The 25,928-nt window shown below is 46.2% G+C and overlaps 3 protein-coding genes across 4 annotated transcripts in view; all 3 read left to right on the forward strand.

Moving 5' to 3' along the window:
* LOC134098509 (adenylate cyclase type 3-like) overlaps positions 1–4,011 on the forward strand; it is a 13,459-nt gene extending 9,448 nt beyond the window's left edge. The window contains exons 14-20 of the mRNA XM_062551572.1: positions 279–360; positions 1,720–1,878; positions 2,110–2,256; positions 2,426–2,542; positions 2,801–2,924; positions 3,082–3,206; positions 3,422–4,011. Of these exons, the coding sequence (XP_062407556.1) occupies positions 279–360; positions 1,720–1,878; positions 2,110–2,256; positions 2,426–2,542; positions 2,801–2,924; positions 3,082–3,206; positions 3,422–3,595 (928 nt within the window). The 3' untranslated portion in view covers positions 3,596–4,011. The remainder of the gene's footprint in view (positions 1–278; positions 361–1,719; positions 1,879–2,109; positions 2,257–2,425; positions 2,543–2,800; positions 2,925–3,081; positions 3,207–3,421) is intronic.
* A 350-nt stretch (positions 4,012–4,361) lies between these two features.
* LOC134098510 (WD repeat-containing protein 26) lies at positions 4,362–19,713 on the forward strand. 2 transcript variants are annotated; one of them, XM_062551573.1, is made up of 14 exons: positions 4,362–5,090; positions 6,648–6,747; positions 9,288–9,344; positions 11,694–11,830; positions 12,264–12,361; positions 13,450–13,624; positions 14,235–14,373; positions 15,001–15,141; positions 15,473–15,592; positions 16,791–16,936; positions 17,084–17,162; positions 17,341–17,470; positions 17,563–17,757; positions 18,094–19,713. In XM_062551573.1, the coding sequence occupies exons 1-14, from the start codon at positions 4,798–4,800 to the stop codon at positions 18,117–18,119; spliced, it is 1,836 nt and encodes a 611-aa protein (XP_062407557.1). In that variant the 5' UTR covers positions 4,362–4,797; the 3' UTR covers positions 18,120–19,713. The 2 variants fall into 2 exon arrangements, with proteins under 2 accessions (XP_062407557.1, XP_062407558.1); XM_062551574.1 differs by having other exon boundaries at positions 4,363–5,090; positions 13,450–13,606.
* A 1,084-nt stretch (positions 19,714–20,797) lies between these two features.
* LOC134098512 (AN1-type zinc finger protein 3-like) lies at positions 20,798–25,845 on the forward strand. Its single transcript, XM_062551575.1, has 6 exons — positions 20,798–21,163; positions 22,438–22,478; positions 22,973–23,161; positions 23,755–23,820; positions 24,786–24,956; positions 25,656–25,845. The coding sequence occupies exons 1-6, from the start codon at positions 21,093–21,095 to the stop codon at positions 25,808–25,810; spliced, it is 693 nt and encodes a 230-aa protein (XP_062407559.1). The 5' UTR covers positions 20,798–21,092; the 3' UTR covers positions 25,811–25,845.
* The last annotated feature ends 83 nt before the right edge of the window (positions 25,846–25,928 follow it).

A 25,928-nucleotide genomic window follows, 5' to 3' on the forward strand; every position in this document is an offset into this window, starting at 1 on the left:
TCAGAAGACTCATCATTATTGTGTGTGTGTGTGTGTGTGTGTGTGTGTGTGTGTATGAGCTTGCATAAAGTGTCTGAGAAAGAGCTAGAGTTCAGGGAGTTCTTCCCAAGTACATGATAAGATTCATCATTATTGTGTGTATGAGTGTGTGTGTGTGTGTGTGTGTGTGTGTGTGTGTGTGTGTGTGTGTGTGTGTGTGTGTTTGTGTGTAGGAGTTCTGATGCTTATTAAGCACTTGCATGATCAGGATTATTGTGTGTGTGTGTGTGTGTGTGTAGGCGTCCTGTGGTGCCCTCTAAGTACTTGATGACAGTGATGATCATCATCATGATGCTGAGTCTCTACTACTTTTCCCGACACGTAAGTATCCAGACATAACCACACTCTGTTACACACACACATACACACACACACACACACACACTCTTACATACACACACACACACAAACACTCTGATACACACACACACACACACACACACACACACACACACACTCTTACATACACACACACACACACACTCTGACATACACACACTCTGACATACACACACACACTCTGACATACACACACATAAAACACATACAAACTCGCTCAAGCAGACATAATTGCATACATAAACTTGACACTATACCGTCACTTAACTTACTTTATAATACGGCTCTTCACAATGCAAGTACAACGCTCCATTGACTTGAATAGGATTTCCCAAAGTTATACCGGTCATTATTTTCTGATAGAGGACCTCTGAAAAATATAATAATGACCGCCGTCAATGGCAATGGAGTTGAAGAGTTGACAGCTAGTAAGACGTTACCAAGCAACATCTGAAACTGTCAAGTTCTATCTGTGTGGCAAACTATTTATGTTGTTAGCGGAAGCCACAAAATGGTAGCTAAGCCATTGCTAAAGACACATTGTGGTAAGTTTCTTTTCTTGTTTTGGCAAGTAGGGTGTATAATAAGCGGGATAATGTATAGAACACAGGTCATATAATGAATAATTATCCCTTACTTAGTCAAAACAACTTTAAAATCTTTTAAAATCTTAGATGACCCGTCCCATATCCTGCATTCTGAATATGAGTTACAGTATTACCTTCTGGGAGAAGATATAGAGTGTTGGCGCACAAATCCAACCGCTTCAAACTTTTGAACTTCAATAACTCTCGTAAATAATAAGACGGACAACAAGAAAATCAAAACCAAATAGATTTGGGTGCTTGCCAGCTATTTTATTTCTTTTTTATTATTATTATTTTTTATTTTTATTTTTATTTTTTATTATTATTATTATTATTTTCCCCCTTATTTATTTATCTGGTATGCTGTTGTATCTTGCACATGCCTATAGCTTACTGTGTTGCTTGCTTCTTGTTTGTCTGATGTCTTGTGTGTGCAGTTCAGTGTTCCTTTTCTGTTATGTTATGGAACGGAATGTAATGTCATGCTTTTGTAATGTATGTCTGTGTGAAGTCTCTTGTGCGTTCTATGTTATGCAACATGCGACTTTACTTGCCCAAGACAATTTTCCCTCTTTGGGACATTAAAGTTTATCTTATCTTATCTTATCTTATCTTATTTAAGTTCTTATACACATTTTAAAACATACTCTATATGTAAATTACAAGACACAATTAATTTACTAGAGTTTCCTTGGTGCACAAGTCCGTCGTTGAAAGTAAAGGTATCGATGTGTCCTATCTAATATCCAATCAGGTGGAGCGCCAGACACGCAAGCTCTTCGTGTGGCGGGTGGAGGTGCGCGACCAGAAGGAGCAGGTGGCCGAGATGCGGCGCTGTAACGAGGCCCTCGTCATCAACATGCTGCCCGAACACGTGGCCAAGCACTTCCTGGGCACCAAGAAGAGAGACGAAGTATGTGTGTGTGTGTGTGTGTGTGTGTGTGTGTGTGTGTGTGTGTGTGTGTGTGTGTGTGTGTGTGTGTGTGTGTGTGTGTGTGTGTGTGTTCTTATGCAGGAGCTGTACAGGGCCCAGTGATATGGCAATATTGATTATAATTCCACCCACTTCTAACTTAGTGTGTGTGTGTGTGTGTGTGTGTGTGTGTGTGTGTGTGTGTGTGTGTGTGTGTGTGTGTGTGTGTAGGAGCTATATAGCCAGTCCTATGATGAGATTGGCGTTATGTTTGCATCCATCCCTAACTTCGCTGACTTCTACACTGAGGAGGGCATTAACAATGGGGGAATTGAGTGCCTGCGAATCCTCAACGAGATCATTTCCGATTTTGACAGTGTGAGTACACCTGATGGCTTTAATGTAACCTGTGTGCTCGTGTGTTGGGGGTGATATGTGTTTGTGTGCTTGTACTCATTGTGCCTGTGTGCTCATTTTGACTCTGTGTGTGTGTGTGTGTGTGTGTGTGTGTGTGTGTGTGTGTGTGTGTTGTGTTTGTATCCTTTAGTTACTAGACAGGCCTGAGTTTTTCAGCATCACTAAGATCAAGACCATTGGCAGCACCTACATGGCAGCATCAGGAGTCACCCCAGAGAGCAACACTAACGGATTCAACAAATCCAAGGTACCCCACATCCCCATCAAGGTACCCCACATATCTATCAGGGTACCCCATAACCCCATCAAGATACCCCACATCCCCATCATCACAAATCCATTATCTTACACCCCGACAAAACACTACAACCCCCCGTCCAAATAAATAAATAAAAATAACACCATAACACTACATCAAAGCCTCACTTTACCCTTTACATCAATGTTACTCTTTAGTCCAAAATCACACTATAATTTAGCATTGCAATTTCCTTGGACTTTACAGAAAGATGAGCAGTCTCTGGAGCGATGGCAACACTTGGCAGACTTGGCAGACTTTGCTTTGGCAATGAAGGTCACTCTTACCAACCTCAACAACCAATCCTTCAACAGTTTCATGCTACGCATCGGTTGGTTCCTTTATATATGTGCACAGTCTGTTAGTGGTGTGTGTGTGTGTGTGTGTGTGTGTGTGTGTGTTTATACAAGTGTGTGCAGTGTTTTTCCACTGTGTTTTAAGCTAAGCTAAGCTAGCTGATGTGTGTGTGTGTGTGTGTCCGTCCTCAGGCTTGAATAAAGGGGCAGTGTTAGCTGGTGTGATTGGAGCCCGGAAGCCACACTATGATATCTGGGGCAACACAGTAAACGTGGCCAGCAGAATGGAGTCTACTGGTGTGATGGGGAACATTCAGGTAATGCACACACACATGCACACGCACACACACACACACACACACACACACACACACACACACACACACACACACACACACACACACACACACAGACAGAGCAACAGAGAGAGAGAGAGAGAGAGAGAGAGAGAGATGCATGTACACACTCCATAATGCACCTACAGTACAAGCTGTTCTGAAGCGTTTTGACTGTGTGCCTTTGTCTCCCCCAGGTGGTGGAGGATTGCTACGACATTCTGAAGGAGTATGGCTTCCGATTTGTGAGACGAGGGCCCATCTTTGTGAAAGGGAAAGGAGAACTCCTCACTTTCTTCATGAAGGGCAAAGACACCCCAGCTAATGGCCTCACAACTACACTGCCACACCAAGTCCTGCACCAGTCGTGATGCACACACGAATACACATAGGCTACTAACACACAAACTCAAGCATAACATAGGCTAAACACTGCATTCCCCAGATTATGATTCCCCATTATATCTGCAAGTAGCATATCTAGAATGACTTCAGCAGTTCAGCATCCATATACTCTAGAGATCTCTGGAAGAGGGCATAGAAGCAGATCATTCACACAAAAAAAATATAAACTCCCCTGTCTCTAGGTCTTTTTACTAAGCTCAGGTTTTGTATTCTTTTAGATATAGGTAATTTCTGGAATTTGTACTTAAGTTTAAAATTGATTTAAAAAAATTAAATAAAAACAAACATTTTTTTTCGCTTTGTTCTCTGTTGTCCAATGTTCCAGGTGTGTGGGTGAGCGAGGTAGACTTTGGTCCTTGGTCAACACAGGCTACTGTTGCCTCTTATCTGAAATCACCCAATCTCAATGTTTGTATACAAAGTAAATAGCTCTCTTCGAGGCACATTCAGAAGAAATGGATCTCACCAGCAACCACATTATTTGAATGACCTCACTGTATCAAAAATGGGCCTAGATCTTATCAGCAATGTTCAAGCTTAAACAGGTCTTCTTGTAAAACGGATTTTTCATTGTGGGAAGGTATAGAAAATCAAATGTTAGTTTTTAGCACTTAGCACTTTAGCACTGCTATTGTTGAATTTTGTGAGCCTTTTGATTTCTCTCTGAAAAAGTGGTCATTACACGCCACCTAGTGGTGATAGCAGCCTACTTACCCGGAAGAAGGATAGTATAGGAATTTCCGGTGACGTCAGCGCGCCTGGACGCCATTAGGGCTGCAGCTGTTAGGAGGAACAACAACAGACCAGAAGAGACAGGCGAGCCTAGTGGAGACTGAGCGCCTTCCAGCAGGGCGACGAGCTCTGGATCCCGGGAGCGTACATCTCCTTTCCCATCCCCGGGCTTCACTGGCTTCTAACCACGGCCGCTCTTGGTGAGGAAACTCTGGCCTCCGCTTCCTCCTCCTCCGACTCGGACACCGGCGGAGCGTCGCCGCCCCCGCGGAAGAAACACCGAGCCTCGGCGGCGGAGGGAGCAGGAGAGCCCGGGGCTTCAACTGGGACAGTGGGCCTTTCTGCGGTTGTTTTAGGACTCTCATCGACGACACATCCTCAGGCATCCTCTGCCATTTACTTTAACAGAAACATCGTCAGTAATCTCGGCACAAACATGCAGTCCAACGGATCAGGACAGGGACAGGACTCGGACCTTTCCTGCTTGAACAACGCACAGAACGGAGAGTCCTCCTCGGCCGGAGGAGCGCACTCCAACGGGCTTATTTCCAGCACAAACAACGGGAACAGCGGTGGTACCAATAACATAGCTGCGACTGGACCAGGCTCTGGTAGCTCCACGGCATCGGGTTCGGACGTGGGCTCCATTAAGAAAAAGAAACGTCTAACACAGTCTGAGGAAGATGTGATCAGACTAATAGGGCAACATCTACACGGGTTAGGGCTCAAGTAAGTGAACTGTCATCACAAAATAACACTAAACTCATCAGTCAAGTAGTGTCACGTGTATATATAACGTTATACAAATATATATTGTTGATGATTGGCATCCTGACAGGACGGTGACAATTGTTGTTTCTCTGCTGCGTGTGACAGCGGAATGGGGGAGGGGGCAGCTCTGGCTGCTGGCTGAAGGAAAGGAAGATGGGGTCCATCTTGCACAATACAGAGCTAACTCTGCTAGCATGCTAACGAAGCAGCCTCGATCCTTTCAAACAAACGAAACACCTCAGAATTTCTCATAACAAGATCAACACTAAAGTACACGTCGGGGCACGCAGCTGGGGCAAGCTGTCTTCAAAATTAAAGATGGCTTTGCTTTGCTAGCTAGATTGATAGGTTATTACATCACCTACCTAGCGAGTTAGCTGCGCTGGAATCCATATTTAAATGAAGGTTATAAAGACTATAAATCACAGTTTACTGTCACAACCCATTTTGAAACATAACCTGATGCATTTTTGTGTTATACCGTGCACAGACATATGGTGACAGTGCGCCATGTTCAAAGCGCTGCGGGGGTTAACGAATGGCGCAGAAAAGCGTAGAAAAGGGAAACGATGTGCGGTTGTTTTGTTTTTTTCTCCCATGACAAGGGTTGCTTTTGTTTGAGCTTCGATGCCGTGGAATTCGATCAACCTTGCAGCATGACGGGAATTTCAACGGCGACCGTAAGCCAGCCACTCTCGGGCGGTTAGGCTTTTGGTGTCGTGCCTAATTCCCTGTCCGGTCCCTCGCTTCATTTGGGCCTTTTAGGGGTTCTGGACCGAGTCCCGGTGGCTTCTGCTGTTCTAAAGTCACACTAACGTAGACACACGCAGTATACACACCTCAGTGCCCAGAAACATACTGGTCGCGCTGCTCGACACCGCCGTATGCGACAGGTTTTTAAATCATAATAGGGGTTACATATTTAATACACACATCCCAACCCCCAAGGGTCTCGTGCGCCTATACGGTTTCATGCAGTGCGCAGCACGCTAAGCCAGCTGTTTCATATTACCGACGGCGTGAGGGTGAAACTAATTATAGCTGGTGTCTGCATTCGGTATTTCGGGCTTGCCACAGCGAGGTCCGGCACCGATTCGGTGCCGGCGTGATGGTGGTGGTGGTGGTGGTGGTGGTGATGCACAAGGGTCGCAAGACCTCGAGGCAGCACGACGTTGTCTCGTCAGAGGAAAACGTTCTGCGCCACTCTTTTCCTCCGTACCTGACGATGATGTCATTGTGCTGGGGTGCCCCCCCTCCCCAAATCGCTGGACGTGTGTCTGCGTGCATGCTGCAGTGAAGAGGTATCTGTGTTATTAACACATTTCTGAAATACTGTCTCTTCCTGCCTCTCCTCCCTCTCACTGTCTGTGCTCATCTATCTCGCTTCCTCTCTCTACCCCCCCCCCCCCCCCCCCCCACACCACCACCATGTCTACCACCTATTTTGTGTCTTTTCCTCTATCCATCTCTGCTGCTTCCCCCCCTCCCTGTCTATCTCTTTGTATGCCTCTGCAGTCAGACGGTGGACTTGTTGATGCAAGAGTCGGGCTGCAGACTGGAGCACCCATCAGCTACAAAGTTCCGCAACCACATCATGGAGGGAGAGTGGGATAAGGTGTGTGTCTGTGTGTGTGTTCTTGTCTCTGTCTGTCTGTCTGTGTGTCGTTGTGTGTGGCTGTCCATATTTGTGTGTCCGTGTGCACATGCATATGACATGCATATGAGTGTGTGTGTGTGTGTGTGTGTGTGTGTGTGTGTGTGTGTGTGTGTGTGTGTGTGTGTGTGTGTGTGTGTGTGTGTGTGTGTGTGTGTGTGTGTGTGTGTGTGTGTGTGTGTGTGTGTGTGTGTGTGTGTGTTTCTTCATAGCATAGAAGACTGTCTAATGTGTGTGCGTGTGTGTGTGTTGCTTCATAGCATAGAAGACTGTCTAATGTGTGTGCTTGTGTGTGTTCGATCATGTATGGATTACAACTTTGATGGTGTTTGTTTGTGTGTGTGTTCGATCATGTATGGATTACAACTTTGATGGTGTTTGTGTGTGTGTCTGTGGTATGAGGCACTGTGTGTGTGTTTGGAGTGGAGTGTGGATAAAACATGTCTCCCATTATATCAGTGTGTGTTTATTTGTGTAAATAATTGTGGGTTATTTCCTAGTTGAGGGGTGTGGTGAGGGTAAAGGTTAGTTCTGAGATGTCCTCGTTTCCCCATTCTAGGTTTATACATAACTTCCCTGAAAATCTAATGCCACTGTAGATGTTGATCGCATTAGGCTGATAAGACACTCTTGTAGATGTGCATGATCAAGACCCATTACACACATCCACTAATGAAGGCAGAGCTAGCTTTGTTTGCCATGGCAACCGTTAGCACTTGGACCGGGGCTCAACCCAGGTTGATGGATTGTCTGAAAGGGTAAGCCCATGTTGTTTGCAAGACAAGAGTCCATTTTAAAGTGAATAGCTTGACTTGGGTGGCTAACTACTCCACACCCAAAGGGGTTGTGAGTGACCCAGGTCCTATCTGAATGGTCAAGATCCAGGATTAACATGTGTAAACTGACTTTGAACTGACAAAAGAGTGGTTGAACATTAGTCAAATAACCACGTCTCAACCCTGGTCATTGGCTTGAAAGTGTCAAAATTGGTGCAGTCACAAGCATGCCTTGGTAGGTGATAGTTCTGTGACTAGTTATAGTTGACTTCTATCTGTCTACTACACACAGCCATGAGCGATCACATCTTGACTAGTAAGGTTGCTAAAGCCATTGCTAGCTAATGCTCTGATTCACTCTGTGTTGCTTATAGCGTAGCTCAATAGTTGGCCCTCATCTTCGTATTGCATGTTATGATGAAGTAAGGATAATTCTTGAGATTAACATTGTAAGGATTTGACATGACCCCGAGAGCAAAATCAGATTAGCAGATATCGGACCACCAATGGCTTGCTGACGGACCACCCTCACCTTTAATTTTGCTTGTGGCCAGTCTTAGGAGGAACTGTAAAATGTTATTAAAATGGGGGGGGGAAACGTGCGACTGAATAAATAAAGTGTGTGGACCGCAATTGGCAACAGTGGGGCGTTTGGTGGGAACCCGCCAGTGAAGGCAAGAAAACCGATGAGCAAAATACCAGCTGACCACCAGATATGTCCACAGTAGGCCAAAAATGGTCCACCAGCCTCTTGCTATCAGAGGAATTTGTGGTTTCATAACTATCGATTAGTTTTAAATAGAGGGCTTTTAGATGTTTTCCCCAAGAAATTTGTTCTAAAAATATGGAAATTTGTTGTTGATGCTTAAATTTCAACATTCTGCTATGGCTTAATAGTCATAATGACTGTCCTGCGTTGATATTAGTGTCCTGATCAGATTACCTCGGCTGGCAAGGCCGACTAGGCCACATAATCTCTGGACTAAGCTATATGTGTATCTCACAATCTATGTATTCTTACTAGACTTTTATGGCAACAACACATTGAGAACATCACTGCCCCCTGAATCATAGGGAGCCTGGATAAGGATGATCTGTGTGGATCCTTTTAGTCCAAAAAGTTGCATGGTTAAATTCTTGGAGAACAGAGCTGGAATTTGTATTGGTCTTTGCTGAGAATAATGACATGGCTTCTCTACTCAGGAGTCAGACTTGCCATCTTGATATTGGCAGCTTTGCTATTGATATGTTCAGTGGAGCAGACCCAGACCAAAGTGAACATAATGAATGTTGGCTTAGCAGTGCTTGGCCAAGGTCTGGTGCCAATTCAGGCCTCAGGCAAGCAGGCATAACTGGAAGGCAGTGAGGACTGGAGGCTGGAGCAACATCACACTTTTCAGTGCAATAAAAATAGGATGATCAGAGGCACAATTTAGAATAAGAATTGAGCCGCGATAGGTCAGCCTAGTTTGTTCATTAGCGTCTAGAAATTGACCTGGCTATATAGGCTATGTGTGAATTACGTGTGCTTGTGTGTGCGTGTGCGTGTGTGTGACTTTGTCATGTGGATATATTGGGAGAAACTGCTGGACAGTGATTTTGTCTCTTCTGCCAAGCTCTTTGTGGATATGTGGTGTGTGTTGCTGTGAGCGAAGTGTGTGTGTGTGTGTGTGTCTGTGTGATCCTAAACTCTCTTTTGTCCGTCCTCTGCTCTTTGTTACACAGGCTGAAAATGATCTGAATGAGCTGAAAGCATTGATGCACTCACCCAACGCCATTGTGGTAAGAGTTCACATGCACACACACACACACACACACACACACAGGAAGCAGTTTGTGGAACTGTTGTGGGTTTGGCACTGGAACAGGTCACTGTGTGGGATTTGGAATGAGTTTTCTCGTATACCCTAAATTGTTAAGAGAATTGTCTTTGTACATATCTGATGGACACACACACACACACACACACACACAAACACACAGTTTATTTCCTCTCAACTCGGGAATGTAGTGCAGAGTGAGCAATATATTGTATGTATGCACACACACACACACACACACACACACACACACACACACACACACATATAGCCTGCTGGTATAATCCCCTGCTTCAAGGGCTGGTAGAATTTGCTGTCATTGAAATACGCTGAAAAAGCTACGTCAGCCTCTACTCTGCTGCTGACTTGCGTCATGGACAGATGGGAACTACATGACATGTGGAACTGTGTGTGTGTGTGTGTGTGTGTGTGTTTGTTTTGGGGGGATGGGGTGTCAGGATTGAGGTCCCCCTGATGTAGGCCATTGGTTAGAACTAGGGCTAACCTCTAGGCTTAGGATTAACCTTTGGCCTAGCTGCTCTGCTGCTCTGGGCTGCTTAGAGGGCTGATTGAAGGCGGCAGACGCCTTTTTGGGGGGGCGGGTTGTCATGGGGACCCAAAGCATGTGCCATGAGGTGTTTTTTCTCACCTTTATCTGCAGGTTACTGACCTGTTGTGGGCGGAGGTTGATAATGGCGTGGTATTGATGCTTAAGCCAGTAAGCAGGATGATCGCTAGGAGGGCTGTGCAATTAATCGATTAATCGTGATAATGGCTTCCAACAAGTATGAAAATAGCATAACCGAAATACAAGTGTGGTATTGGTGCTTTAGCCAGTATGCAGGATGATCTCGATGTTCAGCATGCCAAGTGAGAGGCACACTTGTCTGCTACAGTTAGATATCGGAGTGGTTGTAAGTGAAACAGAGCAAACAGGAAGCACGTGGTGGCCCCTTAGAACTGTGGTGCTACAGAACCACAATGTGGCTTCAAGAACAGCACTTGTGTTATTCTAATAGCCACAGCGTTGTCCATAGAATAGTATCAGTGGGTTTTTATTTAGAAAAAAAAAAAGTGTGTGAGGGGTAAAAAATGTGTGTCTCAGTAATGGTTTGTGTGGCTATTAGGCATGTTGTGAATGTGGTGAAGTTAAACCGTTAGAGGCTTTTAAAACCATAGGATGGCTGGTAGAAGCATAGTATGCTACTTTTCACTCTGTTGATGATAGACCTGCAGTGCGGATGATAGAAACCTAGTATACTGTTTTAAGGTGGTGAGGTGATTTAGAAGTGTTTGGGGGAAGCCATGTTGTAGTCGTAATTTCAGGGAGCTGCTTCCTGGGATGTCTGTGCTGTGGTATGATATGAGCATGTTCTTGTGTTCTGTGGTGTGAGTACACTCTGTCCTGGCACAAGTGTGTGTGTGTGTGTGTGTGTGTGTGTGTGTGTGTGTGTGTGTGTGTGTGTGTGTGTGTGTGTATGAGGGGTCATCGTTGCCTAGGCTGGCCTTAGGGTGGGTCAACCCTGACAGATTCAGATAAGACATCGCCCAAAGCCACTGGTACAATCGGTCCTCCCAGGGCAGTGCTGGACGGAGCCGATGTACACACACACACACGCACACACACGCAGCCCAGCTCAGCTGATCCTTAAAAATGCTGTCTGCCTTTCTGCCGAAGGTTGCTGATTCTTAGCTCAACAGTAGCCAATCAGATTCGAGTCCATGCTCCTGAAGCTGCATGTTGATTGGCTGGAGGTCTGTAAGTCCCAGTCGTACGTCTCTGTTTCCTATTTGCACAGTCAGGGCTGGCTGTGTAACCAACTCTCCAACTCTTGAGATTTGAAGTGCACACAGAACAGATAAGTGGCCTGGCTAGCGCCTACCACTTCTCAATGAGACGTGGTCTGATAACCAAACTTTCATTTTCTCGTATTTGAAAAAAAAAGCCCAGATCTGCTCATTGGGTGCCACGGATGTCTATCAAATGCGTCTGCATGGCTCATCATCGTCTTGCTTTCCCCCCCTGTTCTGTGATTGGTCCCCTATCTGAGGCAAAAATTAGGGCGATAGTTTCCAGGCTGCCTTAGCAGCGTGAATCAAATCACACACAAGGCAGCATGGGAACACCCAGGCTAACAGATAACAGAGAAATTTGCTGAATTCGACCAAAAAAGTTTCGAAATTAGTCTAAGAGTAGCTGACCAACCTTTGAGTGGACACAGCAGACCACAGGACACCAAACTTTCTGTAGCTGCAGGTTCAAACACACCGGAAATCTAACGGCAGTACTAAAAACGTTTGTGCTCCTCAGCGGATGAAGTTCCTGCTCCTACAGCAGAAGTATCTGGAGTTCCTTGAGGACGGGAAGGTTCTGGAAGCTCTGCAGGTGCTGAGGGGCGAGCTCACACCTCTCAAGTACAACACGGACCGCATCCACGTCCTCAGCGGGTACACACACACTCACACACATACACACACACACACACACACACACATTCAGTGTCAGATTAAGTGTCAGTGTCAGATTAATCAATCACCGCTTACTGATGATCAATAACCCTCAATCAGTGAAGGACAGGCATATCCAGGTCATAAGGTTCACCCAAATAGATCTATAGCAAGTTATGGATAATCAATAACGCTAAATCGGTCTGGAGGCAATCTGAGACGGGCCAATCTGATCATCTGTCATTTATAATCAGTAACCCTTTAACAGTTGAGTAACAACTGCATCCACCTTCTTAGCAGGCAGGGCAAATCACAATGCCATGTTCACTATTTATTTTGCAGGCCAGCTGATGTTATTGCCTGCAGCCTATGTGACATTCACATAGTTTTAGCGGTCGGTGGATCTGATTGGCTGCCTGTGTATGATTGACAGGTACCTGATGTGCAGTCACGCAGAGGACCTGAGAGCCAAAGCAGAGTGGGAGGGCAAAGGAGCCGCGTCACGCTGCCGACTACTGGACAAGCTGCAGAGTAAACACACACACACACACACACACACACACACACACACACACACACACACACACACACACACACACGCGCGCGCGCGTCACACTGCCGACTACTGGACAAGCTGCAGAGTAAACACACACACACACACACACACACACACACACGTCACGCTGCCGACTACTGGACAAGCTGCAGAGTAAACACACACACACACACACACACACACACACACACACACACACACACACACACACACACACACACACGTCACGCTGCCGACTACTGGACAAGCTGCAGAGTAAACACACACACACACACACACACACACACACACACACGTCACGCTGCCGACTACTGGACAAGCTGCAGAGTAAACACACTCTCACACACACACACACACACACGCACACACGTACGTCACGCTGCCGACTACTGGACAAGCTGCAGAGTAAACACGTCGTACACACACACACACACGTACACACACATCACATTGGTGACTACTGGACAAGTTGCGAGTAAAGACACATACGGTCACCCACACACACACACACACACACACACACACACACACACACACACACACGCATGCATGCAAGTGCTCCCACTCATCTCACTGCCAACAACAGAGTGGTGTACTCCGCTACAAGATAAGTAGTATGTTGAGCCTATAGCCCACAGTGCGTTCACATTCACCTGACCAAGCAGAGGTGAAATGGCTGTTGTTTACAGCCCCTGGAACATTTGCCTGTTTGTCAAATCTGAGCGCACTTCAGGCTTTGTGTTCAACATACCATTCATCTCACTTTGTAGTCTGCACCCCTCAACAAGCTGCAGAGGACACACACACTGCAGAGGACATACACACACACACACACACACACACACACACACACACACACACACACACACACACACACACACACTCAGACTCACATGCTTAGACACACCTTTGCAGCCTCATCAAATTGTACATATTCTTTCAGTTTCATACTGAATATGACAGAAAATATGTGTGTTCATTTGGTGTCTGTGTCTGTGTCTGTGTCTGTGTCTGTGTCTGTGTCTGTGTGTGTGTGTCTGTGTGTGTGTGTGTGTGTGTGCAGCGTTCCTGCCCCCCTCAGTGATGCTGCCCCCTCGGCGGCTGCAGACGCTCCTCCGCCAGGCGGTGGAGCAGCAGAGAGACCGCTGCCTCTACCACAACACCCGCCTGGACAGCAGCCTGGACTCCGTCTCTCTGCTGCTGGACCACGTCTGCAGCAGGTCAGCCCAACACACACGGTGTGACTTTAATAGTTTGCACGCACGCACGCACACGCACGCACGCACACTCACACACACACACATATATACACACACACACACACACACACATATATACACACACACACACACACACACACACACACACACACACACATATACACACACACACACACACACACACACACACACACACACATATATACACGCACACACACACACACCTTGCATCTTGTGCTTTTGCCTCAACACAAATAAACACAAGGCATGTGGCAATGGTCTAGCTTCTCCCCAGTCACAGCATGGTGTAGGTAGGGGAAGGAGTGAGCGGATGCCTGGGGTGGAGAGAAGCATCTCGGTGTGAACAGCGCCTAAATAGTCTTGTCCTCTCCAGCCTGCTGTGGCGTCACTCAGGAGGCCTGCTCTGTTTGCTGCTGCTCTTATTGCTTCATGCACTACACTGGTGTGAGCCACCATAGCCTATGAGAGAGAAATGCTCTCCACTGTCCCGTTAAACTAACTCCCTCTCTCTCTCTTCCTATCTTTGTCTTTCTTTCTCTCTCTCTCTCTCTCTCTCTTTCTTTCTTTCTCTCTTTCTATCTCTTTTTCTTGAGTGTGTGTATTGCAGGAAGCAGTTCCCATGTTACACACAGCAGATCCTGACAGAACACTGTAACGAAGTTTGGTTCTGCAAGTTCTCCAATGACGGAACCAAACTGGCCACTGGTTCTAAAGACACCACTGTTATCATATGGGAGGTGGAACCGGTGAGGGACACGAGCTTACACAGACACTCCCAAATGCCCACGCTCACTCCGACATTCTTTACCCTGAGACGTTCTTGTACTGACATACATTCACGCCCCAAAATACCAAATACCCTTTTTCATTGTAAAGTCTGGTAGTGGAAGGCCTTACTCCAGTGATTGCAAATTCCCTCTCTGATAGGCCAGCATTGGTAACAGTCCTCTCTCTGATAGGCCAGTATTGGTAACAACCTTCTCTCTGAAAGGCCAGTTTTGGTAACAGTCCTCTCTCTGATAGGCCAGTATTGGTAACAGTCCTCTCTCTGATAGGCCAGTTTTGGTAACAGTCCTCTCTCTGATAGGCCAGTTTTGGTAACAGTCCTCTCTGATAGGCCAGTTTTGGTAACAGTCCTCTCTCTGATAGGCCAGTTTTGGTAACAGCCCTCTCTCTGATAGGCCAGTATTGGTAACAGTCCTCTCTCTGATAGGCCAGTTTTGGTAACAGCCCTCTCTCTGATAGGCCAGTATTGGTAACAGCCCTCTCTCTGATAGGCCAGTATTGGTAACAGTCCTCTCTCTGATAGGCCAGTTTTGGTAACAGCCCTCTCTCTGATAGGCCAGTTTTGGTAACAGTCCTCTCTCTGATAGCACACGCAGCAGCTGAAGCTGTTGAAGACTCTGGAGGGACACGCTTACGGAGTGTCGTACCTGGCCTGGAGTCCGGATGATGCCTACCTGGTCGCCTGCGGACCTGACGACTGCTCTGAACTCTGGCTCTGGAATGTACAGGTACACACACACACACACACACACACACACCATTTGTGAACAAGCAGTCTATTCAACGCCCTCCACCTCATCCACCATGTTTGTCTAATGCAACACCTTGTGTGGCCGTTATCCTTTACATACATGCAAATTTAATGTACTAAATCATAAAATAATGTACTAAACTCATTCATTATAAGTTATAATTTATACTGATAATACTGACCCTATTTAAACAGAGAGAACTGAGCCACCTAATAGACTTTTTGACTGCGTGACTTAAGTTCATGTGGGATTGTGGGACTGTGCATGTTCCATGTGGATTTAATGTGATGTCTCCCCCTGGTGGCAGACTGGAGAGTTGCGCACCAAGATGACCCAGTCCCACGAGGACAGCCTGACCAGCGTGGCCTGGAACCCTGATGGCAAGCGATTCGTCACGGGGGGACAGAGGGGACAGTTCTACCAGTGTGTAAGTTCGCCCGTTTGTGTGTGTGTGCGCCTTTTTCAACTACGAAACAGGAGCTTGCTCTGCTCAGGAGAGTGCAAGTGTATGCAGGGTCTCTCTTCTCTATAGCGTTTGTTTGGGTGGGTGGCTGGGTGTGTGTGTGTGTGTGTGTGTGTGTGTTTGTGCAGAAGATGTGTTTCACCTGTCATAATGTTCGTGTGTGTGTGTGTGCGCATGCTAGGGATAGTTTAATAGATGGTGCTGTAGGCAGCAGTCAACTAGTCATGGACAAAATAGCTAAAGTCTGAATGGAACAGACATTCTCACAGGGGAGCTACTCCAGGCGTGCAACTGAAGCGTTCCGTTCGTGACGCGTATGCTGCAGCAGTTAAGTAAGGGATAATCAACTCCGCGCCGTGCGTTTATAGGAAAATAATGCACGTTCGAAGTGGTAATAAGGACCCGACGCCGCAGGCGGAGGGGACTTTACACTTCGATAAGTGCATTATTTTCCTATAAACGCACAGGGCGCGGAGTTGATTATCCCGCTTATACCACTGCTACTATCATTTTCGTTTATATTGCCGCCGTCTTAGATACAACATTGCTGTTTTTACCGTTACATTCACATTGGCGAATTAATATTCAAGTGTAATAAGCCCAAAAGAAGGGAACTACTTCATAGCCGTGCGGTATATAGAAAAATAATGCACGTTCCAAATAGCGCATCACAATAGGAAATTTGACCAAGCAGTGGTATAATAATCACTATAATCAATGGAAGTAGCTACACCACACGAGACCGTATCGTGGCTGGTGTAGCTCCCCTGTTATGTGTGGAAGTACTTTGCCTGAAATGAGAGCTGCTCCACAATGACAGGTGGTTTGTGTACCACTGTATTAAAGTACAGTAGAAACGCCCCTAGTATGGATAAGCATCTAAAAGTGGAAACACCGTCCCGCTGCCAACAGCTGCAGTAGCTGAAACGTTAGCACTTGCGTTTTACCGGCACATAACTACAAGTCAATAACTGTTATAGAAATTGGTCAATGAGTTAAAATCAATAGTTGTGAGACCCCTAGCTTATGCATGTGTGCTTGCATGTGCATGTAGGAGAATTGGTGCGACGGCGTCTATGTGTAGTACCTCGCTTCTCTAACGTGTGTGTGTGTCGTGTGTGTGTCGTGTGTGTGTCGTGTGTGTGTGTGTGTGTGTGTGTAGGATCTGGACGGGAATCTTCTGGACTCGTGGGAAGGTGTCCGTGTGCAGTGTCTCTGGTGTTTGGGAGACGGTAAGACCGTCCTGGCCTCTGACACACACCAGCGAATCCGTGGATACAACTTTGAGGACCTCACCGACAGAAACATGTGAGATTCTGTGTGTGTGTGTGTCTGCTGCATGTATTCTTTTTTCTTCTCTTTTTTTAAAAAGCATGTGGATTGTGGAGCTGTACTGTCAATAAATAGCAATTCTGATTTATAAAAAGTGTGTGTGTGTGTGTGTGTGTGTTGCAGAGTCCAAGAGGATCACCCTATCATGTCGTTCACTGTGTCCAGAAATGGAAGGTTAGCGCTTTTAAACGTAGCAACTCAGGTGAGCACTGAATGATCTTGAACTATCTGTGTCTTTTTGAGTGTCATTTTGTTTACATGGGGTGTGCGTGTCAGGGAGCAGCCTGACTGTGTGTTTGTGTTTTTAACTCACCGTGTGTGTGTCTGTGTGTGTGTCTGTGTGTGTGTGTGTGTGTGTGTGTGTGTGTGTGTGTGTGTAGGGTGTGCATCTCTGGGACCTGCAAGACCGAGTGTTGGTGAGGAAGTACCAGGGAGTGACTCAGGGCTTCTACACCATACACTCCTGCTTCGGCGGACACAACGAGGACTTCATCGCAAGCGGCAGTGAAGGTACACACACACACACACACAGATCACACACACGCGCTCATTCTTTCTCTTGACCGTTGCCACATGCCCACTCACCTGCCTCTGTGCCGTAGACCACAAAGTGTACATCTGGCACCGGCGCGGTGAGCTGCCCATCGCCGAGCTCACGGGACACACTCGCACCGTCAACTGCGTCAGCTGGAACCCCACCCACCCCGGCCTCTTGGCCAGCGCCTCGGATGACGGAACCGTGCGCATCTGGGGCCCGGCGCCCTTCCAGGACGGCCAGGAGCTTGACAGTCTCCACGGTAATCACACACTCACTCACTCACTCACTCACACACACACATACACACACACACACACACACACACACACAGTGACAAGTTCATTAAAGTGTGTTTGGATTTATATGTGGCTGAGACCAACAGACTTGGGAAGATATAATTGGTTCTCACATCTCCATTTTTTTCTCTCTCTCCCCCTCTCTCTCTCTCTCTCTCTCTCCCTCTCTCCCTCTCTCCCTCCCTCTCTCTCTCTCTCTCTCTCTCTCTCTCTCTCTCTCTCTCTCTCCCTCCCTCTCTCCCTCTCTCCCTCTCCCTCCCTCTTTCTCTCTCACTTCCTCCCTCTCCTTGGCTCCACAGAAAGCAGCAGTGGCATGGATAGTTGATGTTGACTCTGCTCTCGTTTGAATCCAAACCCGAGACAAACAAAAACAATCAGAATGGAACCGAGGCAAGATTCTCCACATCACCATAGCAACTTAGGAGCTGGGCGGCTGGAGGAGGTGGGGCCTGGAGGTGTCACTCTATCCAAGGGGGAGGAGCTTTGGGCCTGAGAAAGTTCTGACTACTCCTGTCAGTCACATACAGACACACAAACACACCCCACATCTTGACATGCAATATGTTCACACACATAGATACGCCGCATGGAGCTGGAAGATTGTGTGTGTGTGTGTGTGTGAGTGTGTGTGTGGGATCGCTTTGGTGAGAAGTCAGCTAACCCTTGAGGTCTGAGGGTCCGAACCCCCCTCCTTTCACTTGGGGTTCATCTGCACAAACCTGCTTCCATTTGTTTGTGTGAGAGTGTGAGTGAGACAGTGAGATTGTGGTGACGTGTGTTTGTGATAGTGAGACTATTGAAGTGCGTGAGTGTTGATGTGTGTGTATGTTCTTCCTTTTCATACCAGCGTGTGAGTGAGTGTGAGTGTGAGTGTGTTTATGTGTGTGTGTGGTTGAAATGAGCTGTAATGATTTTATAGCTGTGCTTTCGGGAGGCGTCTTCTCACAATCTTCACCCTACACCACCACACAAAGAAACAACCACACTGCCCAGCAGTTATGACATAAAACACACAGACACACAGACACACACACACAGATGTTTTTGGATGGCTGCGCAGGTGTTCTGAAGCCCCTCCCCTCCATGTGAATCCCACCCCTCCAGGCTCCTCCCCCTGGTTCAGTGTTCTGGACTGACTGACGTTCGTGTTTAAAGACTTTCTGTCGGTTTTTATGAGATTTTTGTTACTTTTATTTTAGGTTTTTTTTTTCTTCACATGATATCTTTTTTTTTTTTTTTCATTTTGGTTGACCTCTTGTATTATCCTATTAAAATATAACCAGCCAATGACCCCACTGATTTCTCATCTTTTCATTATTATAGTTTGAATGCATTTTCGTGTTTTGTTGTTACAGCAGGTCTTTTTCCTTTTTACGGTTCTCTGACACGTCAGTCAGTTGGGTGTCATGTGACTCTACGGTACAGGATGCACATCTGGTGTGAGAAGACTGATGAGTCAAAAAAGGAACAGGAAGTCGGTATGCCCCAGTCACATGTGCCATATTGCCCCAAATTACACCCCTACCCTTTGACTAGAGTCCATGTCAGTCTTTGCTGTCTGTGGATCTCGAATCCATCGGTCACCTTGTAGGAAAGCTGTGATTGGACTATGAGTCTGTCCATCACCGCGAGAAGAGCTGTGTCGGACCGTCCGTCTGCGCCCCCTCCGACAACCTTACTTCAAAGCCAGACCTCATTTCAGTCTGCTCTTCTCAGTCTCGGCTTGCTAAAGCTAGATTGCCTGAAATTTGGGTTTTAAACAGGGGGTTGGTGATGTGTGTCAGTGTGTGTGTGTTTGTGTGTGTGTGTGCCTGCTGCTGCTCTTTGGGGCTGTGCTTTCTGTGTTTAATTTGAGACTGTACCATTTTTGTATCGTGCAGGAGTGTTTTCAATAAAGCCTTCTGGTTTTTGGGAAACCAGCCGCCGTGAGACCAGAAAACGGTTCTTTGCTGTGATTCCCATGGAAGCAGAGCACCCACTTCCCCACACATGCCCGTTTGTCCTCCTCCGTTTGTGATATTTGCACATTAAACTTTGCAATTGTATTCCCTTTTGTGTGTGTCTGTCGGGGCAGTTGTCGAAAAATCAATAACAATCCACAATGTATGTTGTTTATTACAGGATCTGATCAGTCCAGGTGGTAGTGACAAACATAAATTAACTGGTGAATCTCCAAAAAGAAGGACCCTATGATTCTTTCGTTTTACCAAGGAAATGAAGCCATAAAGTTATTCTATTAGGAGTTCTATCTGTTTCTCAGGGCACATCAACCTATGGCCACTTGCGTGGTTCATGGTTCACGCTCACAGATGTGACAATGAAGAAAGTGAAAACCATCCAAATTGCTGTCTTCCCTGCGTTTAACAAGGTGCAACCATCAAGGACATTCTAATGGTTATGGTGGAACTGTATTAGACCCCTTTAGGGAAATATAAAAAATATTTATAAAAATATAAAAAATGAAGTATAATATAATATAGAAAGTGCCAGAATTCCATTGATATCGTCAACAGAAACCACGTACCAGCAGAGCCCATTTAGGGTTCCTAGACATTCTCTGTACCAGTATCCCATCCTCTTACTGGAATGTATTTAGCAGTTGTTGACCAACAGGAGATGAGTTCCACTGCCCCCTAGTGTCGGGAGGTAACAGAAGAATAGTAGCCTACATTTAGATCTGGAACAGAGTGTTTACTGTCTGCATTCGTTCAGAAATATCGATGGGAATCAAGAAGTATTATGCTTGTTGGAACAATATCGAGTCCTTATCCAATAGAACCACAATTTAACCAAACAATATGTAGCCCTTCTGTTTAGTCCTATCCGCTCCTCAAATGATCAGATCAGAGCTCTTCCACCATCTCATTCAGATGCCACACTCTGAATTGCAACAGCCCATGACCCTTTATTATCTGTTTTTTTGACGAGCTACATATTGCATTAGTAATGTTTGTGGAAACGTTTCTGGATCGACCGGTGGTCCCGGTACACACGGGCTCCCTCTGCTGTCGGCGGTACGAGACAAATTCCAGCTGGTCGCGCTTCCGTGAGGGTTTGCGAATTCTCCGGTCCGCGTGGAAAATCGCTTAAAAGAACAAAAAGCTAATTGGGAATTTGGTGGCCGCCCGTGACGGCAAAGCTGTCTTTCAGCCCACTAAATCCTGGTCGAAGACCGACGACAAGAGAGAGCTTTGGTTGGTCATTATTTGTCTGTTTCGTTTCGCCAGGAGATTCTCTGGATCGACCAGGCCTTCATTCCATCCTCGGGCTCGCGTATCTCCATCATCAATCGCCTGTCATGGAGGACACCGGTAGCGAACGCAGCAACGCGTCTCAGCTCCCACCTCGTTGCTCTTGTGGATTCTGGGGGTAAGAAATGTGAAGCTTATTGTTTGCTAGGGCGTTGATAAAACCTTTCTCAACCGAATCTCCGGCTGACCGGTAGTGTTATTGTTTATAGCGAGGCTAGGTGGGGGTTGGGTAACTGCTGCTGTAGGCTACTTTGAAGTTTTGAACAGCATAGATTAAGGTAATACTTGTGTGGTTCGACGTAAATAACCATTGCATTTAAACGGTGTGATTTAGGTTTTTACACGTGTAACTTAAGTAAACTTCGACAATGAAGAGGAATCCGCTTCATAGATAACAATGTCAAGGCAGAAGTCATGGGACATATGCCATGATGATAACGTTTGAAGGTCTAGCCTGATCTCTTCTCTGTTCAGTGAACGGATAGGCCTATTTGTAATTGATTGATGAACGTGATCATTGATCTTACACGTTTTCTTAGGATAAAGGATGGGCTGTTAGGGTGTGTGTGCGTGTGTGTGTGAGTACGTGTGTGGTGCTTGGGGGGACAAGGGGATGAAGTGTGTATGTAAGAGCGTGAGAGAAAGGCTTAGCAGTTTTTGTTGTGAATGCTAGTCAGGTGACTGCAGGTTGCACTCAGGTGAATTGAAGTGTTGGTTGTACCACAGCACAATGAAGTAGACTAGAATATCATGTGGTGTTCCAGTGTCTTCCCACACACACACACACACACACACACACACACACACACTGGGTCACTCAAAAATCATCTTTAACTAAATGGAACCTACTACGTTACCTGTTCCTGATTTGACAGAACAGAGATTGGCTGATTCTGCTTCAGTGGCGAGTACTCATCCCACCTCAGACGATTCCGGCCCGATCTTACAGATAGAAGCTGGTCTCCTCTCAGTGACAGAGACCCACAGCTGTTTAGGACCCAGTCTGATGTGTAGAGTTATAGCTTGTAAGCTTATTCCTACTATATGGAGCTGTGGTGCCCAGACCACTAGAGGGCACTAGCTAAATCACATATCCTTAGCCGTAACTTAGAGAGTTTGGCCAATATGGGAATCGAATGGTTGCCAAGTCGAAGGCCAATATTTCTGTAAGGGCCTTTTATATATTGACAAACTTTGTTTACGAAAACATTTGCCAGTTGAAATAAATCACTTATTTTCATCATTATAAACAACATATTATTCGCCCTGTAGGGTTTCGCTGTAGAGTCATCTGGTGTTGGTATTCAACATGGGAAGAGTTAGCCAAAGTCTGTGGCAGCCTGATATGTCCCTCAGCAATAACCAGTGTATATATATGTGTGTCCTCTGCAGATCGAGTGAAACCATGAATCTGTGCTCCAAGTGCTTTGGAGGTGAGTGTGTCTCCGTGATCTTACATCTCTGTTCTCAGATCCTCTCCTCCTCTTCCTTATCTTCTCTTCTCTTCTTCTCTCTTATCAACTCACCTATACTTTCCATTCCTTTCCCCTCTGCTTTTCCTCTCTGTCCATCCTCTCTTCTGTCATCATCTCTCACCTCATCCTCCTCTTCGCTCTACTTCTCCACTTTTTTGTTCTCCTGTCTTCTAATCTCTCCTTGAATCCCTCTCTCTGCTTTCTTGAGGTCCTTTATTCCTCCAGGCGGAGCATTGAAATAGTTTGCACAACCAGTCATGCCTGTTGCTCTGGAGAGCAGACAAATAGCTCTGGAGGGGGGGACTAAATTTGGCAGTGTGTTTTTTCTTTTCAACATTTATTCCTCTGGGACATTTCCATGGCTATTATAACTCTGTCCTCAGAATACTGAGCCAGGTGATTATATCCTTGGTTTTTTATTTTATGACCTCATAACTTCCTGTGTCTATCAGATGTTCAGAAGAAGCAGCCAGAAGATGACTGCAACGCTAAGTCCCACCCAAACACCAACAGAGACCAATCCCCGGCATTTGACCATGAGACGAGCAGTAGTAATAGCCTGTCATCGTCCTCAGATCCAGTAGTCCCAGACATGCCATCCAGTGAGGCTGCGCCCGCCCCAAATCCCAGCCCTCCAGAGGGTAAGAACCTCAGCCTGTGGTCATGTGCTTTTCTCATGTCAGATGGCTAGATACATGAAACGTGGGTTCTGATTTTACTGTAAGTTACAGGTGAAGTTCACTCATTTGAACTCATTTTTACCTGAAATTATCAGCAATATTCACCATCCGCTTTTGAGGTGTATGTGTCGACGATGAGTGAGAAAGAGAGGAAGGTAGAGAGAATATAAGTGTGTGTGTGTGTATGTGTGTGTGTGTCGGTGATGGTGTGTGTGTGTGTGTATATTTATAAGAGCTGTGTGTGTGTGATGTGTGCATACTGAGTATGTATTCATAAGGGACGTTTGTGTGTGTGTGTGTGTGTGTGTGTATGTATGTATTCATAAGGGACGTGTATGTGTGTGGTGATGAGGTGTGTGTGTGTATGTATTCATAAGGGATGTGTGTGTGTGTGTGTGTGTGTGGGCGGGCGCGTCGGTGGGTGGGAGTGGGTGGGTGTGTTCATAAGGGATGTGTGTGTTTGTGATGAGGTGTGTGTGTGTGTATGTATGTATTCATAAGGGATGTGTGTGTGTGTGATGATGAGGTGTGTGTTGCTCTGCTCTCGTCAACAGAATCCTCCAGCACAGATTCCACCCACAGCATTCTCCACACGCCCACCAAACGCACCTGTGACTCAGGTACACGTGTGTGTGTGTGTGTGTGTGTGTGTGTGTGTGTGTGTGTGTGTGTGTGTGTGTGTGTGTGTGTGTGTGTGTGTGTGTGTGTGTGTGTGTGTGTGTGTGTGTGTGTGTGTGTGTGTGTGTGTGTGTGTGTGTGTGTGTGTGTGTGTGTGTGTGTGTGTGTGTGTGTGTGAACAACGTGAGGTGTATGAACGTGTTTGTTTGTTTTTTTGTTAAATGTGATTGTGTATGTATAAAAACAATAAAATATTGTTTTAGGCACTGTTTGAGGTACAGTATAAAGACTTTGTGCGAGAGAGTGAGAAAAGACGGAGCAAAATGTACTCCTCTCTTCCATCAGAGTGGTGGGGTGTACTACGAACCTCGATTAGTGGGTTAGCGAGGTATGTGGCGCTCAAAGCCAGGGTATGCTGTGACACCAAAGTGGCTCTGTTTTAGCGTCACTCTATCACCATGGTATCTTATGCTCAAAACTAAACCTGGTCGGGAGCAGGTTATGTGTTAAGTTATAGCTCAAATCGTGAAAAACTACCACCATCCTACTGACTACTGCCATTGTACAATCAATTATCTTGAATTATCTAGCTTTTAACTATGTTGCGCATGCAGATATATCACTACTATGGACGTGCATACCATACAATATCTGATGACCATTGATTTTTTTGATGTTATAGGTTAGACACTAAAAATGAGCACCATAGATTACGCTGCCGCTCATAAATGCGGACGTAATCTTTTTTTAATATACAGTAGGCGGTCTTGTGCATCTCCACGTTTCACGCCAAAGTCACACAAACCCCGAGAACGCGCACAGATCTGAGCTGAAAGCCTAGTTTGACAACTCTGATTGCGACTTTCGTATTTGTCGATCCAGGTTATCCAAAGAAATCTCGGTTATGTTCAGCAAGATTCGTAGTATACCCCATGGATCTTATTGTGTGTGTGTGTGTTTTCTCCAGACTGTGGCTCTGAGAGCGATGTCTCACCGGAGAAGAAGGCTTGCGTTGGGGAGGGGCTGGATGAAGGAGAGGGCTCCAGGGGCGGCTCCAAACAGAAGAGGCGTAGACGCTGCCATCGCTGCCACATCAAACTGGAGCTGGTGCAGCAAGAGCTGGGCTCCTGCCGCTGTGGTGAGAACATACACACACCTTCAATCACATATAGGGTTGGGTATCGAGAATCGAGAATCGATGGGAACCGGGACTAGCTTTCCAATTCTCCCGGAATCGTTCAAAAGGTTAAATCTCAATTCCTAGTATTGATTCCCAGTCCGCGAACCGGAAGAAGAAGCCGCTAAACACCAACGAAGAAGGTGTTTGCATAACCGAGCTGAGGCAACAAGACGACAGTTCATAGATTTATATTGTAGTTGAAAACAGCCCTGTGAGAAATTTATAGTAAAGTTCATAAAATGTAAAAAGTTCATAGAATTAAAATTGATGGAGAAGATCAGACCGTTGGTTAGCTAGCTCATTTAAAATATCCAAACTTTTTTGACCCTGCCTCTTACAAGAATCAGAATCGAGAATCGTTAGGAACCGGAATCGAAATCGGAATCGTTCAAATTCAAACGATACCCAACCCTAATCACATACGCACACACACACACATGCATGCATACACAATCATTGAAACCCCAGAACCTTACACAATACTCACTCTTCACTATCATGTGCACACTCATACCTTACACCTTACACCTTACACACACCTTACACTTCACAATCATGTCTGTACACACACAATCACATACCAAACAACCAAAAACATGTTCACACAAACACTTACACACGCCCTCAATCAAAGGTCATCTGTGTCTGTTCGCCAAGGTTATGTCTTCTGCATGCTGCACCGGTTGCCGGAGCAACACGACTGCATGTTCGACCACCTGGGGCGCGGGCGCGAGGAGGCAGTGCTGAAGATGGTGAAGCTGGACCGCAAGGTGGGCCGATCGTGCCAGCGAATCGGAGAGGAGTGCTCCTGAGTCCACGCTCAACTGCGGGAGGAGCTTCAACACGAAGGGAGGGGAGGGGAGGGGAGGGGGGGCAGAGGAACAGGGGGGGTGGTGGGGGTTTGAGACTCTCTCTGAGCGGCCCCTACGT

The sequence above is a fragment of the Sardina pilchardus genome, chromosome 12 (assembly GCF_963854185.1).
Source record: "Sardina pilchardus chromosome 12, fSarPil1.1, whole genome shotgun sequence".
NCBI lineage: Eukaryota > Metazoa > Chordata > Actinopteri > Clupeiformes > Clupeidae > Sardina > Sardina pilchardus.

Excerpts from the sequence above, each read along its gene's own strand:
- LOC134098510 (XM_062551573.1), top strand. The coding sequence starts at position 4,798 with ATGCAGTCCAACGGATCAGGACAGGGACAGGACTCGGACCTTTCCTGC. Across the intron at positions 14,374-15,000 it reads TCATATGGGAGGTGGAACCG|CACACGCAGCAGCTGAAGCT; the intron begins GTGAGGGACACG and ends TCTCTCTGATAG. Across the intron at positions 17,471-17,562 it reads CATCGCAAGCGGCAGTGAAG|ACCACAAAGTGTACATCTGG; the intron begins GTACACACACAC and ends TCTGTGCCGTAG.
- LOC134098512 (XM_062551575.1), top strand. The coding sequence starts at position 21,093 with ATGGAGGACACCGGTAGCGAACGCAGCAACGCGTCTCAGCTCCCACCT. Across the intron at positions 23,162-23,754 it reads AAATCCCAGCCCTCCAGAGG|AATCCTCCAGCACAGATTCC; the intron begins GTAAGAACCTCA and ends TCTCGTCAACAG. Across the intron at positions 24,957-25,655 it reads GCTGGGCTCCTGCCGCTGTG|GTTATGTCTTCTGCATGCTG; the intron begins GTGAGAACATAC and ends CTGTTCGCCAAG.